Source organism: Alternaria infectoria, assembly GCF_024043175.1.
Source record: "Alternaria infectoria strain BMP 0036 chromosome Unknown scaffold_4, whole genome shotgun sequence".
Lineage (NCBI taxonomy): Eukaryota > Fungi > Ascomycota > Dothideomycetes > Pleosporales > Pleosporaceae > Alternaria > Alternaria infectoria.
Window position 1 is genome coordinate 442,159 of NW_026250693.1, and position 16,961 is coordinate 459,119.

A 16,961-nucleotide genomic window follows, 5' to 3' on the forward strand; every position below is an offset into this window, starting at 1 on the left:
GTACCTGCGCCAGGCCCTTATCTGTGCTGCAGATACCAATTTGGAAGACACAAAGGAAGAGGTTGATGAAGATGGGGTGTTGGGGGTTGCGACCAAGGGGTGGGGGACGGAGAGGGTTTGTCGGGATTTTGAGGCGGTGAAGGAGTGGGCGGTTAGGTGGAGGGTGGGGGATTATTGGGGGATTACTTGAGTGGGTGTTGTGATGGGAGAGAGAGGTGAGAACGAGTGTCGATATGGGGAGGTTGGTATTGATAGTATGGATATAGTTGACATTTGCTCTTGCTTTGTAATTAGGCTGCTTTTAATGCCCTGTGAGAGAACCTGGATGTATCTAAATGACAGGATGTTGTTAGATTGGATGCGCTAATTACTATTCTTCGCGTTTTGGATCGCTTTTTAGGGCATTTGAGTTCCAGCATAATACGTATCGTATCGTCTCGCAAGCCACTCAGTAAACAGCATGTTCTCGGGGCACGTCAACCTAGAGAAAGATCGAACACCATACAGTCTATATTTTAACTGAGTTCTTTAGTTTACTTATGGTATCCTATTGTAGTCTACAGACCTCTTTGGTTTTGTTCTTGTACGTGGTAGAAGAGGGAATCTATAATGTAGCCTTGGAGGTTCGTGTTATCATGACAGTTAACTAGCGAATATGTGTGACTTGAGTATGTGGCCGCATGACGATCCTGTCCAGGGGTATCTAACAGCATTTTACGTGCATTCTAGCGCCGGACCCTACGAGTTCACCACGACAAACTCAGGGTACACCGGGGCATCCCCTATGTTGTCTATGTAAACACAGCTGCCTTTAGACCTTTCTAGATGGTTAGAATCTAGCCCAGGAGAATTGTTTCCATCTGTGGGTGATTGAAGAACCGCGAAAACGTCTCTTCGTCATGAAAGTCAAAGCTGCGTCCTCTGCTTGTGAAAAGAGCCCCCCGACCGTCACTGACGATGAATCCTTTACTCCAACAGAAGTTCGGATAAACGAAACATCCAATTCGTTCGTAATGGGTCTCGTGGTTTCGGAGCATGATTATGAGCATTGTTGGATCTGCGTCATCGTCTTGGTCAAGAGCGGGTTGAGTCACCTTTCGGGGGCTCAATGGAATAATCGTGCATGGTACTCGACTTAACTCAAGTGAAGGGTCCATCACAGAGTCCCAATATAGCAGCATATCTGCATACAGCTCTACGTCATCATTCGGCATTCGCACATAAGGTCCTGGACACAGTTTGTAGAATGGTTCAGGTGGCTCTTCGGTTAGATATTTTGGGTCATCGATCGAAAGCAAATCACATGCCGAGAAATACCGAACGTCGATCCAACCGAGCTTTGCCGTGACCTGAAGGTAGCGCGTTCTCTCTAGACTATCAGCGTCTGTTTGCTGGTATAGATCTTGCTTAGCTTCAGACAGCTGGACGAACTCGCTATGGTTCCATACGTCGACTTCGAAATCTGTCGAGATCGCGGGCGCCGAGACACGGTAGTCGACAATTCCTTCCCAGCCTAAAGGGGACCAGCTAGGAAAAGCTTTTCGCCGAAAACCTGGCGTGGAGTGAAACCAATTAAGCGTAATAGTTAGGGGTGTTCCGCCAAAGGTGAGGCCCCATGTATGAAAGACAGGTTTGTCGGCCTTGCTGAGCGTATTCAGAATGCCCACTATGGCGTTCAGTGCGTCCGAGTCGAATGTCAGCTTGCGGCGCGTATATTCCTGGAGAATGCCCCGGGCAAGGTCCTCTGACGCTCCACAGGGAAGATAGTTCGAAAGGGCTCCTATACTGTCATAACTTGTGGGGTAGGAACCCAATTCGGCGTCGCAGCAGACCTCTTTACCACAGATGTACACGAGCTCGGCATCAGTGAAGTATAGCTTGCGTCTTGACATGTAGCCTTCCTGGAACGTCCAAGCACGTGAGGACCAAACCGAGTCATGTATTTCATCGATGATCCATGCGTAATCAGTGACAAATCGTAGACGCCCGATCGCAACGTCGTGTTCAAGGCGACCGCGGTCGCTTCCGACACCAGGCAAGCCATACGCTGAGCTTGTGCCCGCTGCCGCAATGAGAGTGAGCTCTGCCGAGGAGTATACATCTCCCATTTGGTTTATTTGATCGTGCTTGTCTGCAGCATTCGCTTGATCGATGCACTAAGTACCACGTCAGCCACAACCGGTCAAGGATAACGAGCAAGCAACGTACGTATCTATCAACCCACAGGTACCGATACCCCAGCATCAGCGTTGCCGCGAGACTGTCATTGACAGTAGGTGGCAGCTGCTTTGGCAGCGCAGATGAGCTCAAGACGTCGCGGGTCCCAGGTGTTCCCCAGACGTACGAAAGAGCAACGTAGACGCAATCATCTGGAGCCAAGATTACGCTTCTTGTAACGCAATCAATCACACGAAGACTTTTAAGCCCTTTTGAGGAGCGTGTAGTGCAGTCCAAAATGCGACGTTTTGCATGTATATACCCATTTCTTTGCCAGGTCGAAGTCGATACGTCTGGATCCACGCTGTGTTTTGGGTGGCCCAGAATGAGTCATATCATCATAGACTATCAATTCAGGCATCGATGTCTCGTCAGGATTTCCTAGCGGGTACTTGAACATGATTGTTCCCATACAGCCCTCTTGATCAGAGTCGGCGCGCCGCCAGCCCACGTCAACAAATGCGGACTCAGTACGCAAGCGATGTACGTCTATCGCACTTTGCAGAATCTGACAAATAGAACAGTGCTGCTCTGCCAACAATTGTGACAGATCATCGATAGTGAATAACCACTCACGATGACCTGGTGGCGTTTTCTCAAGGTTTTCGAAATTGATATGTGAACAACGCTCGCAAGTGTGAGCCACATTATCAAGTGACAGGCCGTAGATCTCGTTCCGCATGGTGAAGCTGTTAGCAATGTTGAAGTAAGGCTGGGGCTCCGCGTTGCGCAACACGAAAACAGCAATTCGCTCAAAGAATAAGGTGTAGGGCTTCGGAGGAAGGGTAAGTCATATACGCCGCAGCAAAAAGGTTATAAGAGATAGCTAATCCAACAAGAATGTATTTTGCAGGCGAAGTAGAGTATATTCAGAGAAAAGGTGGTGGGGAAGGCTGGCAGGCAGCGGCAGCTCAAGCTGGGAAATGACGCCCCAGGCTATTTGCCGCTTTACCCAATCCGGACGAGGCTGAGCAACACCGATGATGTTGCATAGCCACCACGGTCACAAGCGCGTTAATGATCGAAGAAGCATCAAGCTCGCGAGAAGATTGTATTACAGTAAGAAGTATACTCTGAAGCGCAAAACTGTGTGCGAAGCTGTCTAGCCAAGAAGAAAGGTACGTCTCTCTGCGACTTGATCCCAGGCACCTGGTTCTCCTCGTGGGACGAATTCCCATTCGTCTTCATCGCTGTAAGTATAATCTCCTTCCATGTCGATCGTACACACATCAGGGTGGCAGGCACCAATCCTCTCGTAGGACTTTGCTTGCTGCTGGAAAAAGAGCAACACAGGACGTTTGTCCCGAAAAGACCTCCAAGAACCAGATTCGATCTCAGGCGGCATCATCGTAGCACATACAACAGGTAACGCGACATCGAAAGTTGTCTCATCGTCCAGGTCCAGCCGAAGGAATGGACTCTGCACTTCTGTGTTTGGCCAAACCTCCTTCTCATCCCCGACTTCTGTTTGTCTGATGAAAGTAGGTCGGAAGAAGTAACGAGTATTGTCGTCGCGGCACCGACTGTGAATCTCGCATTGTACGACATCCGTCGTGATGTCTAGATACTGAGATCGATGAGTAATATCTCCACAGAACGTATAATTCAGGTCGCAGGCACCTTCGTCGAGTTCTTGATATAATTCGCCCGACCAGTATTTGATCTTGAAGTGGGTCGTGACTGCTGGTTCGAAGTGCTGTTTGACTTGTCCTATCCATCCTAAGGTTGACCAGCTCGGGAATTCAGGAAGACGACGGGCGCCCCAGGTATGGTACCAATTCAGAGAAATGGACATGGTACTATCGGTGCAGTGAGCAGCGTCCAGTCGCTGGGTAATGGCGAAAGGGACCCCCCAGATATGATAGACTGGTGGATTACCATCCCTCAAAACGTTTAAGATACCGATAATAGCGTTGAGTGTGTCGGATTGGTTCCCTACCAACCGTGTTGAGTAAATGGACATGATTTCGCTGACATCCCCCAGACGCACAATATTACGTCTGAATGCTATTTCAACAGCATTTTGGTAAATCTTCTCTTCAATTGTGGGCCAATTCCAATCATCGAACGAGGGGAACCCTGCCATCCAAGGATACGACTTGCAGGTGAAGACTGCTTCGCGCTCTGTAAAACATAGAATCCTCTTCGAGAGATATCCCTCTTGCAATGTCCAGGCCCTCGAAAACCAAGAAGACTTTACGATATGAACTTGAGCAGACTTGGGGAACAGACATATAGCCCGGGATCTTCCGACTGGCTCACAAGCTAACGATGCTATGCGATCTCTACTGATGCCTACAAGACCGTAGGAGGGGTCCACGCCCGCTGCAGCAACGATAGTCAGCTGCGCAGTGGCATAGATCTGGCCCATCTGACTGACTTGTTCCTCTTTGTCGCATGGATCCTGTTGATTGATACACTGATACGTCAGCTCAGTTCGACTGCACATGTGTGTCGTCTTACGTATCTGTCCACCCATAGATACTGGTACCCAAGTTTCCGAGTGCATTCAACAGCATCTTCGATTGTCGGCGGGAACACGACTGGTGATCCCAGGATGTAGCTATCGGCGGGAGCTCTTCCCCATACGTACGAGAGCGCAACAAACGAGCAGTGTTTTGGTGCCATAACAACAGCCCTTTCGATACAATCGATGACCCTGATGTTGAGAAGTTGGGTCGATGCTTCAGTTTCGTGAGAGTCGTGTGAGGCCTTAGAAGCTTCCAGCCATGATTTAACCTTGGCGATATCGACGCGTTTTGGAGCATCTCTGTAGCAACTGACCACCATGTCCTCTCTGATAGACTCCTCGGTTGCGAAAGCCAGCTTCGCAACAGTTAACTTTCCCACATTCAGGTCGATCGATCCCAACCAATTATCTCCAATCTTGTACTCTTGTTTCCAATTGATGCTCACAGCTTGTTGAAGTCCGCCGTATTGGGCCTGTGTTGGCATGATAGCAAGCGTAATAAAACGACACAGCCGGCAGGACGAGGTCTGGAGATTTCCTAAAGTTGGCTTCTCATCACCCCAGAGCGATGAATGAATCTTCCGCTCCCGCTCCAAGTGATCCCAAGGAATACTGGTACAGCGAGAACACAGATCTGCCGCCGAGTCCTCCATCTCCCCACAATACAGGCGCCCGATATCTCCAGTGTATGAGACTCTTGCGCCGATGAAGCGATTGTCCTGATTATGAAGTACGACTCGAGCGTCGTCGGATGTTGAGTAGACTGGCGTCTGATGCGTGAGTGAGGGGCAAGAAGAGGGAAGGCTGAAGGCTGAAGAGCGAAGACGACACCTGACCACAAGCGGCTAGCCGAAAGCATTCGAGGCGAAGTCCAACCAATCAACGATGGCATCAGCATCACGAAGCGTTGTGTCTGCGATCGATATGCGCAGTGGCGCTGCTTTGCACAGAAGGCTCCGCTCGTCGACACCAGACAGAAACTTGGGAAACTGGTAGCAGTTCAAGCGACGAAAGTTCTGTATCGCAAACGAGTTCCTTTTTACCAGGAAGTACTTGTATTCGATGAGTCATTAAAGTATACAATAACCAAGAGCTCCATGAAAGTAGAAAAGAAGAGAAGCTGAGCTAGAAGTTTATCGCGCATGCATCAAGGCATGTAAGGCGGTGGCGGATCGCGCTCGCCCAGCTCAGTAGAAGACACAGTCGGCGCGTAGTGCGGCGCTCCAGCATGTGCATGGCCGCCGTACGTCTCCCAGTTATCGTCCACGGTCTGACCAACACCGCCCTCGCGTCCTGTAGCCATCTCGTACACCAAGCCTGGCGATGTAGGTGTAGCTCCAAATGCTGGTGTCGACACCGAGAACCCTGCGTTCCCATAGACGCCATGTTGTGGTATAGGCGACAGGCCAGTCGCAGGGCTAGCCTGTTCCGCTACGTCGTGTGGCCGCGAGCCGTTCGCGATGGGCATGCGTGATATCGTCGCGAAGGAGTCGGTGCGTTGGAGAGAGGGCTCGATGATGATTTGAGGCTTTCGCTGCGGTACAGGCCGCCGTGGGATGTTGAAGCTTTGCGTGTGGGGAGGCGCGTGCGGTCGGAATTGAGGTTGGGTGGGGTGCTGAATTGGAGCCTGGGGCTGGAATTGAGGCTGATATATCTGCGGTCGAGGTTGTGCCGCTACTGGAGCATAGCACGCGTACTTCTGCTGTGGTACCACGGGTTGCTGCTGTTGCGCTTGTGGATGGTGTTGAGGGCGGTGGTGGGCCTGAGTATTCCAGCCATTCTGCTTTGCGGGATTGGCACCAGGAAATGTGTGATGGCGTCGCTGTTGAGCCTCTTCCTCAAGCTGCTCCTTTCCGTTCTTCTTTCGGTAATGCCGGTGAATGAGGTATCCGCCTGCGACAATCTCAAGGCCGCCGAAGATCATGGTGTTGTTTAGCTTGTCGTAGCGACAAAAAGTAGCAGGGTCAGGGAGGGAAAAGCCCAAGGTTCAAATCGGGCCTTGTCAAGCAAGTGAGGGAGGAGGAGACGGCTGAGGCCATGATAATATCGGAATTGTGCTCAGCCTCTATTGTCAGACTGAAGGAAGGAGCTATTGGTGCCGTATCCTCCGACGTGGTGGCTGAGTCGAGAGATGCAGCACCCGCAGCTGCCAATGATAATGCCTCGCTTACTCATTCCACTCGGTTGCATGCACCCCTGTCACCAAGTAGGAACGCCTGAAAGAGTCGAGATGGCTCTGAATACGCAGAAAGATATCAGCCAGAGTTGCGAAGAATGTTGCGAAAGAAGTAAGCTGTTGGAGACGTGTCATCAACAAGGAGAGACCTAACGAAGGCAAAGGTGCCAACTCGGAGCTATAGCAGCGAGCATATACTCAGCATTGAGAGCCAGATGGCCTGCTATCGCGAGCCCTCACGTTATCAAGGTGTTCGTGTGGGTTTGGTACCCAAAGTCGCGGAGAGGGGTCAGCGAACGCCTACCTGGCCCATGTTATTGACGATTGGAAAAGGCGCGAGGTGCGCTCGAGGCGAAGCGCGTCTTTGGATCCAAATACGAAGATGTATTCTTCCTTCCATGGCCTTCGGCATGGTCGAAAAACGCGTCGGGAACAACAAGACGCGTGAAGTTGGTGTATGTGCTGGACTTATTCCCGATGGCTTTCCGTGAAGATGGCCCGAGCGGCACTTCCGCAAACTAGAGGGATCATGATGCAATTGCTGAATCAGCGCACGACTTCTAACTCCGCACACGGCACGCGCGGACGGTAGACGTCACGTCCGCATGCCCTTATGCACAGCGAATGCGTTCGAAGCTAACAAAAGCAACGATACGATGCCGATACGATCGACCAGACAAGCATCATACCCCGGATCTTCCGGATCGATGGATGCGCGAAATCGCTGCAAGGGGAACAGCGAGAGCGACACCGAGCATATAGCATCTGACTTTCGAATTCAACGTACATTCTCAAATTGTTGACGCTCGTCATCGACGCTATCCTCTCTCCACATACCGATCGAGGTACCAGACGCTAGAGGGCAACGGCCTTCGCATCCTGGTCTTCGGCACATTGGGTCAGCCGTTATGTGACAATCAGCTAGTGATCGTCCTTCACGGATGAACTGGGAAGACTAGTCGTTTTTTCGCAGTAATGCTTAGCCGTTTAGTGCCATCGATCGACGGACGGCTTCATCACCAACCTCTAGTCCACTGCGGCACGGTGCACGGTTTAATGCCCGAGGATAAATGGCTTGGTCGAAGGGAGTGCGGGCAATCAGGGCTACACATCCGGGCTCCGCATTACGGAATGAGCTTGTGATATAAAGGCTATTCGTGCGCCGCGATTGACCACATACTCAACCGAGCAGCTTCCCCTCTGAACCAGCGTCATGTTACTACAGACTCTCGTCGCAAGTGCTCTTACACTTTCGGGCGCGGTTGCGGCGCTGCCTCAATCTCAGCCGTTTCGAGAAGTCTTGCGAAGCAGACAGAGTACCTCGAGTAATTCTTTAGAGGTGGACTTAGGCTACGAGATCTATCAGGGATCCAGTAATGCAAGCACAGGTATCAATAGCTGGAGAGGGTATGGCTTTCTCGTAATTTTAGATGACTGCAGCTAACATATGACTTCAAGCATCCGCTTCGCTGCATCACCAACAGGTAGCTTACGCTGGCAACGACCCCAGGCTCCAGCCGTAAACCGAACTTCGCCAATAGCTGCGGATGCCTACGGATCGCAATGTCCACAAATCGGTCAAAGCAATGGAATGCCGAGTGCACCGCCGGACCCGGACTCACCACCACTTTCAGAAGACTGTCTCTTCCTCAATGTCCAAAGCCCGGCAAACGCGACGAATCTTCCTGTACTCGTGTGGATCCACGGTGGTGGCTATGGCGCTGGTAATGGGCGACAAGACTTCACCGATCTGCTTACGACAACGGGAAACAAATTCGTTGTCGTATCAATCCAGTACCGATTGGGGCCTTTTGGCTTCCTCGCGTCTGACGAAGTATATCGAAAGGGTGTCGTGAATGCAGGACTGTTGGATCAATTCTTCGCTCTCCAATGGGTCCAGACGTATGTCAGTCAGTTCGGAGGCGACCCATCAGCTGTCACTATATCTGGCGAGAGTGCTGGTGGTGGCTCGGTCATGCTACATGACATGGCCTACGGTGGCTCTCTAGGCGACTCGATGTTCCGCAGTACTATTGCGGCATCACCATACTTACCCAAGCAGTACGGCTACAAAGACTGGATTCCGACACAGAACTACTATGCGTTCGCCGACCGCGCCGGCTGCATGATCAACGCATATGGCAATGCGACTTCCACCATCTTCGATTGTTTGCTATCACAAGACACGGAGACGTTGCAGAACGCTTCCCGCGAAGTAGAAAGCACTGCAACGTTCGGCACCTGGGCTTTCCTGCCGGTTACAGACGGAGTGTACGTTCAAGATGAGCCAAGCAGCCAGCTCCTCGAGAAGCGTGTGAACGGACGGAATGCTCTGATCGGAAATAATGCGAACGAGGGCCCTTCGTTCGTACCACAAACAATAACCTCTGAAGACGACTTCACGGCGTGGCTCCGCAACAACCTGCCCGAGTTCACCGACTCCGACATCGCAAAGGTTCTTCGCTACTACCCCATCAGCGACGCCGCGACCACTTCCAATGCAGATAAGTTCGCGACGAACGGCGTGACCGGACCCAGCGCGCTCGACCAAAGCTCAATAGCAACCGGACAGCAACAGCGTGCCAACAACCTCTACGCCGAACTGACTTTCGTATGCCCGTCATACTGGATGGCGGAAGCGTACACCGATGGTGATCGCACATCATACAAGTACCAGTTCAGTGCTCTCCCAGCCACCCACGGCGCTGATGTGGGCGTATACTTCGGACCATTAGGCGGCAGGCCAGACGTAAGCACCGACCTACAACGCGCCTTCATGAACATCTGGGGCAACTTCATCACTGAGGGCACCCCGTCGATTCCTGCTTCCGTTGCAGCTGGCTCTTCTGGCTCGTCAAACGGATCGGTAGCCACCAACGATGCTACTCAATGGCCAGCTTTCACGATCGCTGAACCATATCAACTTGATCTTAATCAGACGGGTGGTGAGTTAGCTTTGATGGTTAGCTCACCGGTCAACCTGACTTATCTGACTGAACCGGGGCTGATGAATAGCTTTACGCTGGTGAATGCGTATACGTGGGAGGCTGGGCGTGGTATGAGGTGCGACTTCTGGAGGAGCGTTGCTGATATTATTCCTGCATAATGTTGTCAGACTAATTACGTAGACAACTTTTGTGTTGTATGAAGGTACAAGCGAAGTCCATAACCATCTTCGATTTATCCTTCCGTTCTCTACACATCCCCTCGATCTCTGATCATGAACTTGTCAACACGTCTCCATATACGCCCTAATCCTTCTCCGCTCAACCACTTGGCGCCTCCGTAACGGTTACAACTACATTACGCCAATTCATTCCCGGAAAACCGACGAGGTTAGCCCAATGCTGTCCCGGGATCTCAGTCTCGCCTTCCGACGCAATGGCTGCGAAGGCCTCATGTGTCAGATACACGTGAAAATGATGGTTTGCATGATCGGGCGCAACAACGTAGCGTGTGTACGTCATCCGAGACACAAACTTGATCGCATAGGCGAGCCAAGCGCTATTTCGATCTTCGGGTATGACTCGGCGAGGTGGACATGGGAAGGGCGTATGGAGGAAAATCCGCAGTAAAGGAGACCTCGCATAGAGCCGAAGCAATTCAGCTAGTCCAAGCGAGACACCGTATTGTCGGGCCATGATGCGCAAATTGCCGCGCGCCTCAGTATCACCCGGGAAGAAGTCCGCGATGTACGGATCTACCAGATGCATTCCGATTACTACCGTCGACTGTTGCTCGAGTAGTGGTAGGAATTCGTGCCGGAGCTTCCGACATGTTTGGGAAAGACCGAGTGTGTTGCGTCCGCTTGAAGTCCAGCAGAGCGGCTGTCCAGGTAAACAGTGCTGCATATGCAGATTGAGGCTTCGTGTGCCAAAGTCAATGCTGCGGGGCTGGGCGAGGTGCTGGTAGATTTCGTTGCGCACTTCTGTATTGAAAGCATTAATATGTGCGACGTACGAGGCGAGGGGAGGAGACATACCGCCAGGAAGTTGTAGAAGTCGGCACGTCGCTTTGGGGGTGTCTGAAGTACCCTGCATAGTTTCGCTGATCAGCAGTCCCGGAGTAGATATCGCGTAAGGAGTGGGGACGAGATAACCGGCGCCAAAACGGGGCGAGATTGTGAACTGGAGCAAGAGAAGGTACAGTGGCCACTACCTAGGCATCAACACATCACGTGCAAAGGATTCAGTCCGAGTCCAGACCACTTCCTGCAGGGGGCACCGATGTCTCTCCAACGGCTATACCAGGGGATAGTCAATGTCTCAATGTTGCCTGCCGACTTTTGAACACATCACCTTGAGATGCTTTACATATCAACTCCTTCAGGCTTTGTTCACATCTTAACGACTGTGACGCCTAGCCTACCCAGGCTACAGTTGAGACTAAGGAACCGCTCGACAGCTGCATAAGTGTACGTTAGTCCAAGTCAGGCGGTGCATTCGAGGCTACATATACCCCGATCATTTTGGGTCTCATCCCATCAACACCAGGACTTCTTCACGTTCCAAACATGCATCTCCGCCTCGCAAAACCCTCCGATGAAGCAGCCATCGTCGACATCTGTGCCCGCGCCTTCATGGAAGAAGACCTCTTCGGTCGAGTAATTCACCCCCACCGAGCCCAGTATCCCAACGACGTAAAGATCTTCTGGCACGAATGGGTACGCACCGACTGGAGCAACCCACGAAACAAAGTCATCGTCGCCGTCTCAACGGCAGATCATCAGCAAGAGAGTGTCATCGGCGCAGCAATCTGGCAACGCCAAGGCGACGACGCAGGCGCGCAAAGAATGATCGCAGGATGGATTGATCCTGGTACATTTCCCGTCCTGCCTTCAACGCACAATCGCGCCCTAGACCCTTCGAAGAAGACAATCCTAATCGAAGCCGCACCGTCCACTAAACACTCCTGGGCCGGACCGTGCGCGACTAATTGATACCTGTCGCTGTGCTGCGTGGATGCTGATGTTAAGGGTCGTGGGGCCGGACGGCTGCTAGTACGGTGGGGGCTGGATCGTGCCGAGGCTGAGGGTGTTAAAGCGTGTGTTAAAGCGTGTGTAACGGCCGGTGAGTACTCGGATAAATTCTTCCAAGACTGCGGATTTGTTGAGGTAGTGGGGACTGCGAGCAAAGGGGAAGGAAATCCGCTGGGGAAAGACGACGTGAAGGGTGGAAACATATTGTTCATGTGGGTCCACGATGCTGAAACCGCCGGAGGGATGGCTCTATAGGCGCTGTAGACCGTGTAGAGGAATTCGGCCGTTATTGTCTCCGGCTAGCTGGCTTGATCTCTGGATATTTGCATGCATCCTTGATGACGCACATTCGACGGTCCCGACGTATGGCCTGATACACCTACTTAGGCAGGTGAAGTTGTCCGGGCTGATGTGCATCGATTCCTTCTGGGACAGGTTCACGCTTCACTTCAAAGTATACGTCCTTCCGAATAAAAAGCTCTTGAGTGCTGTGCTGGCTCCTTCGATTGGATTCCCGAGTACTCATGCGCTCCAGGTTGCCCCTCATATCATTTGTCCCGAAACTGCTTTCCGCAATATAGGGCTTCCTGTTGACACTGACTGCACCTTCGCTAGCATTTCTTCGTTTTCGTGATGTAACGCTTTGAACACGATCGAATCGAGACATGGGCAAACTTTCGCTGTGGTCGGACTGCGTAGTACTGTGATGTACGCTCGACATGTGGCCATAACCGCCTGAGTCTGGAGAGTTACCAACGCCTACTTTCTGACCACTACCAGTGTCAAAACTGCGAATGAAGGAGTTGAGACACGGTAGAGTTCCAGCTATGAGCGAGACGCAGAGCTGGGATTGCTGATAGACCAAGGCTGTTGTCCGCTCGACACCCGGATTTTCTCCACGTAACGAGCTTCTCCACGTTTGGTAGAACAGGCCGGCAAGCATGAGGAGCGGAAGCCTTAGCGAAAAGATCCCCAGTATCTCCAACTTGAGGGTAGTCTTCATCTGAAGGTCGCGACATAAATATGGAGGGACAAGGGCCAGCGCTAGGTCGGTTATTCCATCCGTGACGATGATGATCATGTAGCGAGTCTCGATACCATGGCAAATATCAGAGGGTTTCTTTGGCGATAAGCTCTCTTTGGCGCAGCTCGCTGAGACCAGCACTGCGGAAACGAGTGTCCACGCTACGATGATCCCGATAACCATATTACATATTGCCCAAGCGCATTTCATGTCGCGTGTGAAAAGGCGTCGTACCAGCAATACCAATGCAATCTTGGAAAAGCCGAGAGATATGTAGATAAAGACTTGACCATGTGAGTAAGTCTGTGAATGTGTTAGAGAAGGTTTCGCGCTGGATAGGGTCGCCTTACGGTGGCCATCCGCGAGTACTGCTGGCTGGCAAGACGTTCAAAAGTTTGTGCCAGTCCAGATGACAGAGAAACCAGGAGTAGTGAGAATTGGGTAACGCTAGCCACCTGTTGTTGTTAATCTATCGACGCAGGCAGTTCCAAGCTGGTTGCAACCCTACCTGCGCAATCAGCATCGCTAGGTCATCTAGTCCCAGCATACGCCGTCTGATGAAGATCCGGGTGAGAAATGTGAGGCTAGTGTAAATGAACGCGAGAAGTGCGACGATGTACAAGATCCCACTGCGGTCATCAGGCGTAATCCGCGCCCAGCGGTTGCCGTCTCGCGCCGTAGCGGACATGCTGGAGTTTGGAGATGCGCGTGAGCGTCGATTTTGGCTGGTGAGCCATAGCTTCGACCATGGAGTTGAGAGCGCTTGATACAGCCCTTCGACTGTGCCGCAGCCATCTCACTGTCATCGCGTCTGTGCTCACCTATGCGAGGGATTGCCCGTCTCGTCTCTAGGAAGCTGGATGAGCCAGCACTGGGCGCGTAGCCGAAACGCCTTGCGCAAGCGAGCCGCACTGACAAGGCACCCGGATTGGCAGCATGTCGCAGAAGTGCGAAGGATTGAAGTTGCATTGCGGCTCGAAGGCCGCTTCCCCCCACCGAGCGGCGTGCTAGCCTCCATTGAGCCTTGGCCGCCCCCGGGGCCCGTTCCCTGCATCGTCAACGTGCATTTACCCATCACGTTCTTTCGATGTTTTCATCTGACCGGTGGCCGTCGGCTTGAGCCGCTGCTTTCAGATCTATTCTGTACTGTTCAGGCAGGTGCAGTTGCGCCATCTGCCGCATCCTTTCTGGTGTTACCGAGGCATGCTGTACTCCGATCTCTGTGCTGATTGTGCCACACAGTCGAAAATTCAAGTTCTGCGCTCGTTCTCTTCAATTTTGACTCTACACACCTCTTTCTAATCATGTCGGAACTCAAGAATCCGGCTGCTACCGTAGCCCAGCCTCTTGAAAACGATTCGCAAGAGGATGGCATCGCTCCAGCAAAGAGGGGGACCGCTGGCGACCAAAAGGACATGTATCGTATGGGAAAGCGGCAGGAGCTGCGACGAAACTTCGGTTTTGTGTCAATCTTTGGATACAGTATGGTGTTGATGGCGACATGGGAGACCATCCTGACGTGGGTATGCATGAAATTTTTGATCTGCACTTCCTGACACCCAACAGAACTCTCATCATCCCATTGACCAATGGTGGCACCGGTGGCGCCATCGTTATGTTCCTCGTAACAGCGGTGGGCATGGGCTTTGTCATTGTCTCAATGGCTGAGATGGCTTCAATGTGCGTAGCGGCCCGTTGCTGAGATCCCTTCGACGTGATCAATCGCTGACCAAAATGAAGGGCTCCTACTTCCGGCGGACAGTATCATTGGGTGTCTGAGTTTGCGCCAAAGAAACACCAGAAGTTCTTGAGTTACCTCGTGTAAGCTTCCCCGAGTATATCCACAAGGCTTATCACTAACCGGGTACCAGTGGCTGGCTTTGCGTGCTGGGTTGGCAGACCGGAATCGCGTCCATCGCCTTCCTTGCTGGTGGTCAGGTCCAAGGACTCATCATCCTCAACAACCCCAACTACGTCCCCGAACGATGGCACGGCACCTTCTTGGTCATCGCGGTAGCAACCTTCTCAATCCTGTTCAACACACTCCTAGCTCGTAAGCTACCTCTGGTCGAAGGCATCGTCCTGGTGCTGCACATCTTTGGGTTCTTCGCGATCTTCATCACCATGTGGGTGCTTGGGCCGCGCAGCCCATCCAGAGAGGTTTTCGGTGGATTCCAAGACAACGCTGGATGGGGTAGTGTGGGCCTGTCTGTGTTGGTGGGACAGCTCTCGCCAATCTTCTCTCTCTTGGGTGCAGATGCTGCTACCCATATGTCCGAAGAGTTGAAGGACGCATCGCACACACTTCCTCGCGCCATGATCTGGACAGCAGTCGTTAACAGCAGTTTGGGTTTCCTCATGCTAGTAACCTTCTGCTTCTGCCTCGGCGACGTCGAAAGCGCCATCATGTCGCCGACCGGGCAGCCCCACATCCAGATCATGTACAACGCTACGCAGTCCATTCCAGGGGCTACAGCTCTGGCATCTATCACGACTATAATGGCCGTGTTTGGATGCGTCAACAATGTGGCAACATGCTCGCGCCAGCTCTTCGCCTTTGCTCGCGACCACGGCGTTCCCTTCAGTGCCTTCCTATCCCGAGTCCGACCAGGCTGGGATATCCCTCTCAACAGCGTTCTTGTGTCTTTCGGTATTGCCATTGGTCTCTCCCTTATTAACATCGGCAGCACCGTGGCATTCAACTCCGTCGCATCGCTGGGCACGTGTGCTCTCCTCTCGTCCTACATCGTCAGCATCTCATGCATGTTCATCAAGAGATGGAACAGAGAGACCCTCCTCCCCTGCAAGTTCTCGCTCGGCCGCGCTGGTATCTGGGTCAATGGCGTGTCTGTTGTGTATCTGTGTGTAGTGTTGGTCTTCGCCTTCTTCCCCACATTCCCGCACCCAACACCTGATCTGATGAACTGGAATATCCTCATCTACGGCGTTGTCGTGGTATTTTCCCTTGTTTACTTCTTTCTCAAGGGGCGCAAGGTGTATGTTGGGCCTGTCGAATATCTTAACAAAGATCTATGAGTGGTAGCCTCATCCTGGGAGAGTACGAACGAAACGGACTAGATGACATGGAGGCACATAACCGTTGTTACTGTTTGTCGGTGTAAAATGAAGAACCGTAAATTGTTCGTATACCAAACTTCCCAAGACCAATCACATATCTTCTCCCAGGCTGTTCGTCCCGTGGATCGAGGCCACTATTACAGTGTCGTCGGCGATGCGAGCTTGTCGAGTCAAACATCATCTTCAACAGTATGAACTTCCACCAACTCCACCATGATGTTCGGCTCGCTAGGGGAGATCGCGGGCTGAACCAGCGTCGTGTAGATGTATGTGCCAACACTGATACTGATTCGGTATGGTCGTATCGCAATATCCCCAAGGCCGATTCTCTGCACCCAGTCCTCAACATAGCTATTGACTGCAGAGCTTTGGCTTCGGATTGGACCTTCATCGTTTTCGTTTGGCTTCCAAGCCATCCACGGTTCTACCGCTGAACGTGTGATCTCTAAACGCAATTGAGGATTGCTGAAAGTCCGAGGAACAACATAGACAACAGATGTGACAGCTCGCTCGAAAAAATTACTCCAAGTGTCATTAGATCGTACGTCAATGAGGCTTTCGAGGCAGACTATGTCCTTCTCAAAGAACTTCTCAACTTTGATCGTCAGCTCGGGCGCAGTCAACAGCAGTCGGATTAAAGGAGCGAGGTCGATATAAACGGGTCTTTTCTTTAATGGACTCAATATCACTGTGCCATGTGCTTTCTCAAGTATGGGGAAGATACGGCCACAAATTATGCCAAAGTAGCGACGTCTGGGAAATATGCGGGAATGCATTGGTGGTGCATAGGAAGAAACTCGTTCCGGAGCAGGCGACAAACTTGAGTAAGACCGAGAGCCTGCCGTCGGAGTCGTGACCAGCCTAGTATCCGATTTGGCGTCCTGCTGAACATGCACAACGGGTAAGGCGGAGGTATCAGTCGAACCTCTTTCGGGCTTGCATCGATAACGTGAGTGTAGATGTGATTGCGGAGCTCTTCAATTATCCAAGTTGTTAGCATATTCTTCGATTCAGAGTG

General features: G+C 52.0%; 3 protein-coding genes across 3 annotated transcripts; 2 read left to right on the plus strand and 1 right to left on the minus strand.

The window, feature by feature from the left end:
* Positions 1-5,834: 5,834 nt before the first annotated feature.
* Positions 5,835-6,611, minus strand: J4E92_003143 (uncharacterized protein; the record flags this gene model as incomplete). Its single annotated transcript, XM_051494542.1, has 1 exon — positions 5,835-6,611. One exon carries the CDS (start codon positions 6,609-6,611, stop codon positions 5,835-5,837), a length of 777 nt encoding a protein of 258 aa, XP_051354835.1.
* Positions 6,612-8,454: 1,843 nt separating this feature from the next.
* Positions 8,455-9,969, plus strand: J4E92_003144 (uncharacterized protein; the record flags this gene model as incomplete). Its single annotated transcript, XM_051494543.1, has 1 exon — positions 8,455-9,969. One exon carries the CDS (start codon positions 8,455-8,457, stop codon positions 9,967-9,969), a length of 1,515 nt encoding a protein of 504 aa, XP_051354836.1.
* Positions 9,970-14,169: 4,200 nt separating this feature from the next.
* J4E92_003145 (uncharacterized protein) lies at positions 14,170-15,901 on the plus strand (the record flags this gene model as incomplete). The annotated part of the gene is made up of 4 exons (XM_051494544.1): positions 14,170-14,384; positions 14,432-14,545; positions 14,606-14,686; positions 14,737-15,901. 4 exons carry the CDS (start codon positions 14,170-14,172, stop codon positions 15,899-15,901), a joined length of 1,575 nt encoding a protein of 524 aa, XP_051354837.1.
* Between the last annotated feature and the right edge of the window lie 1,060 nt (positions 15,902-16,961).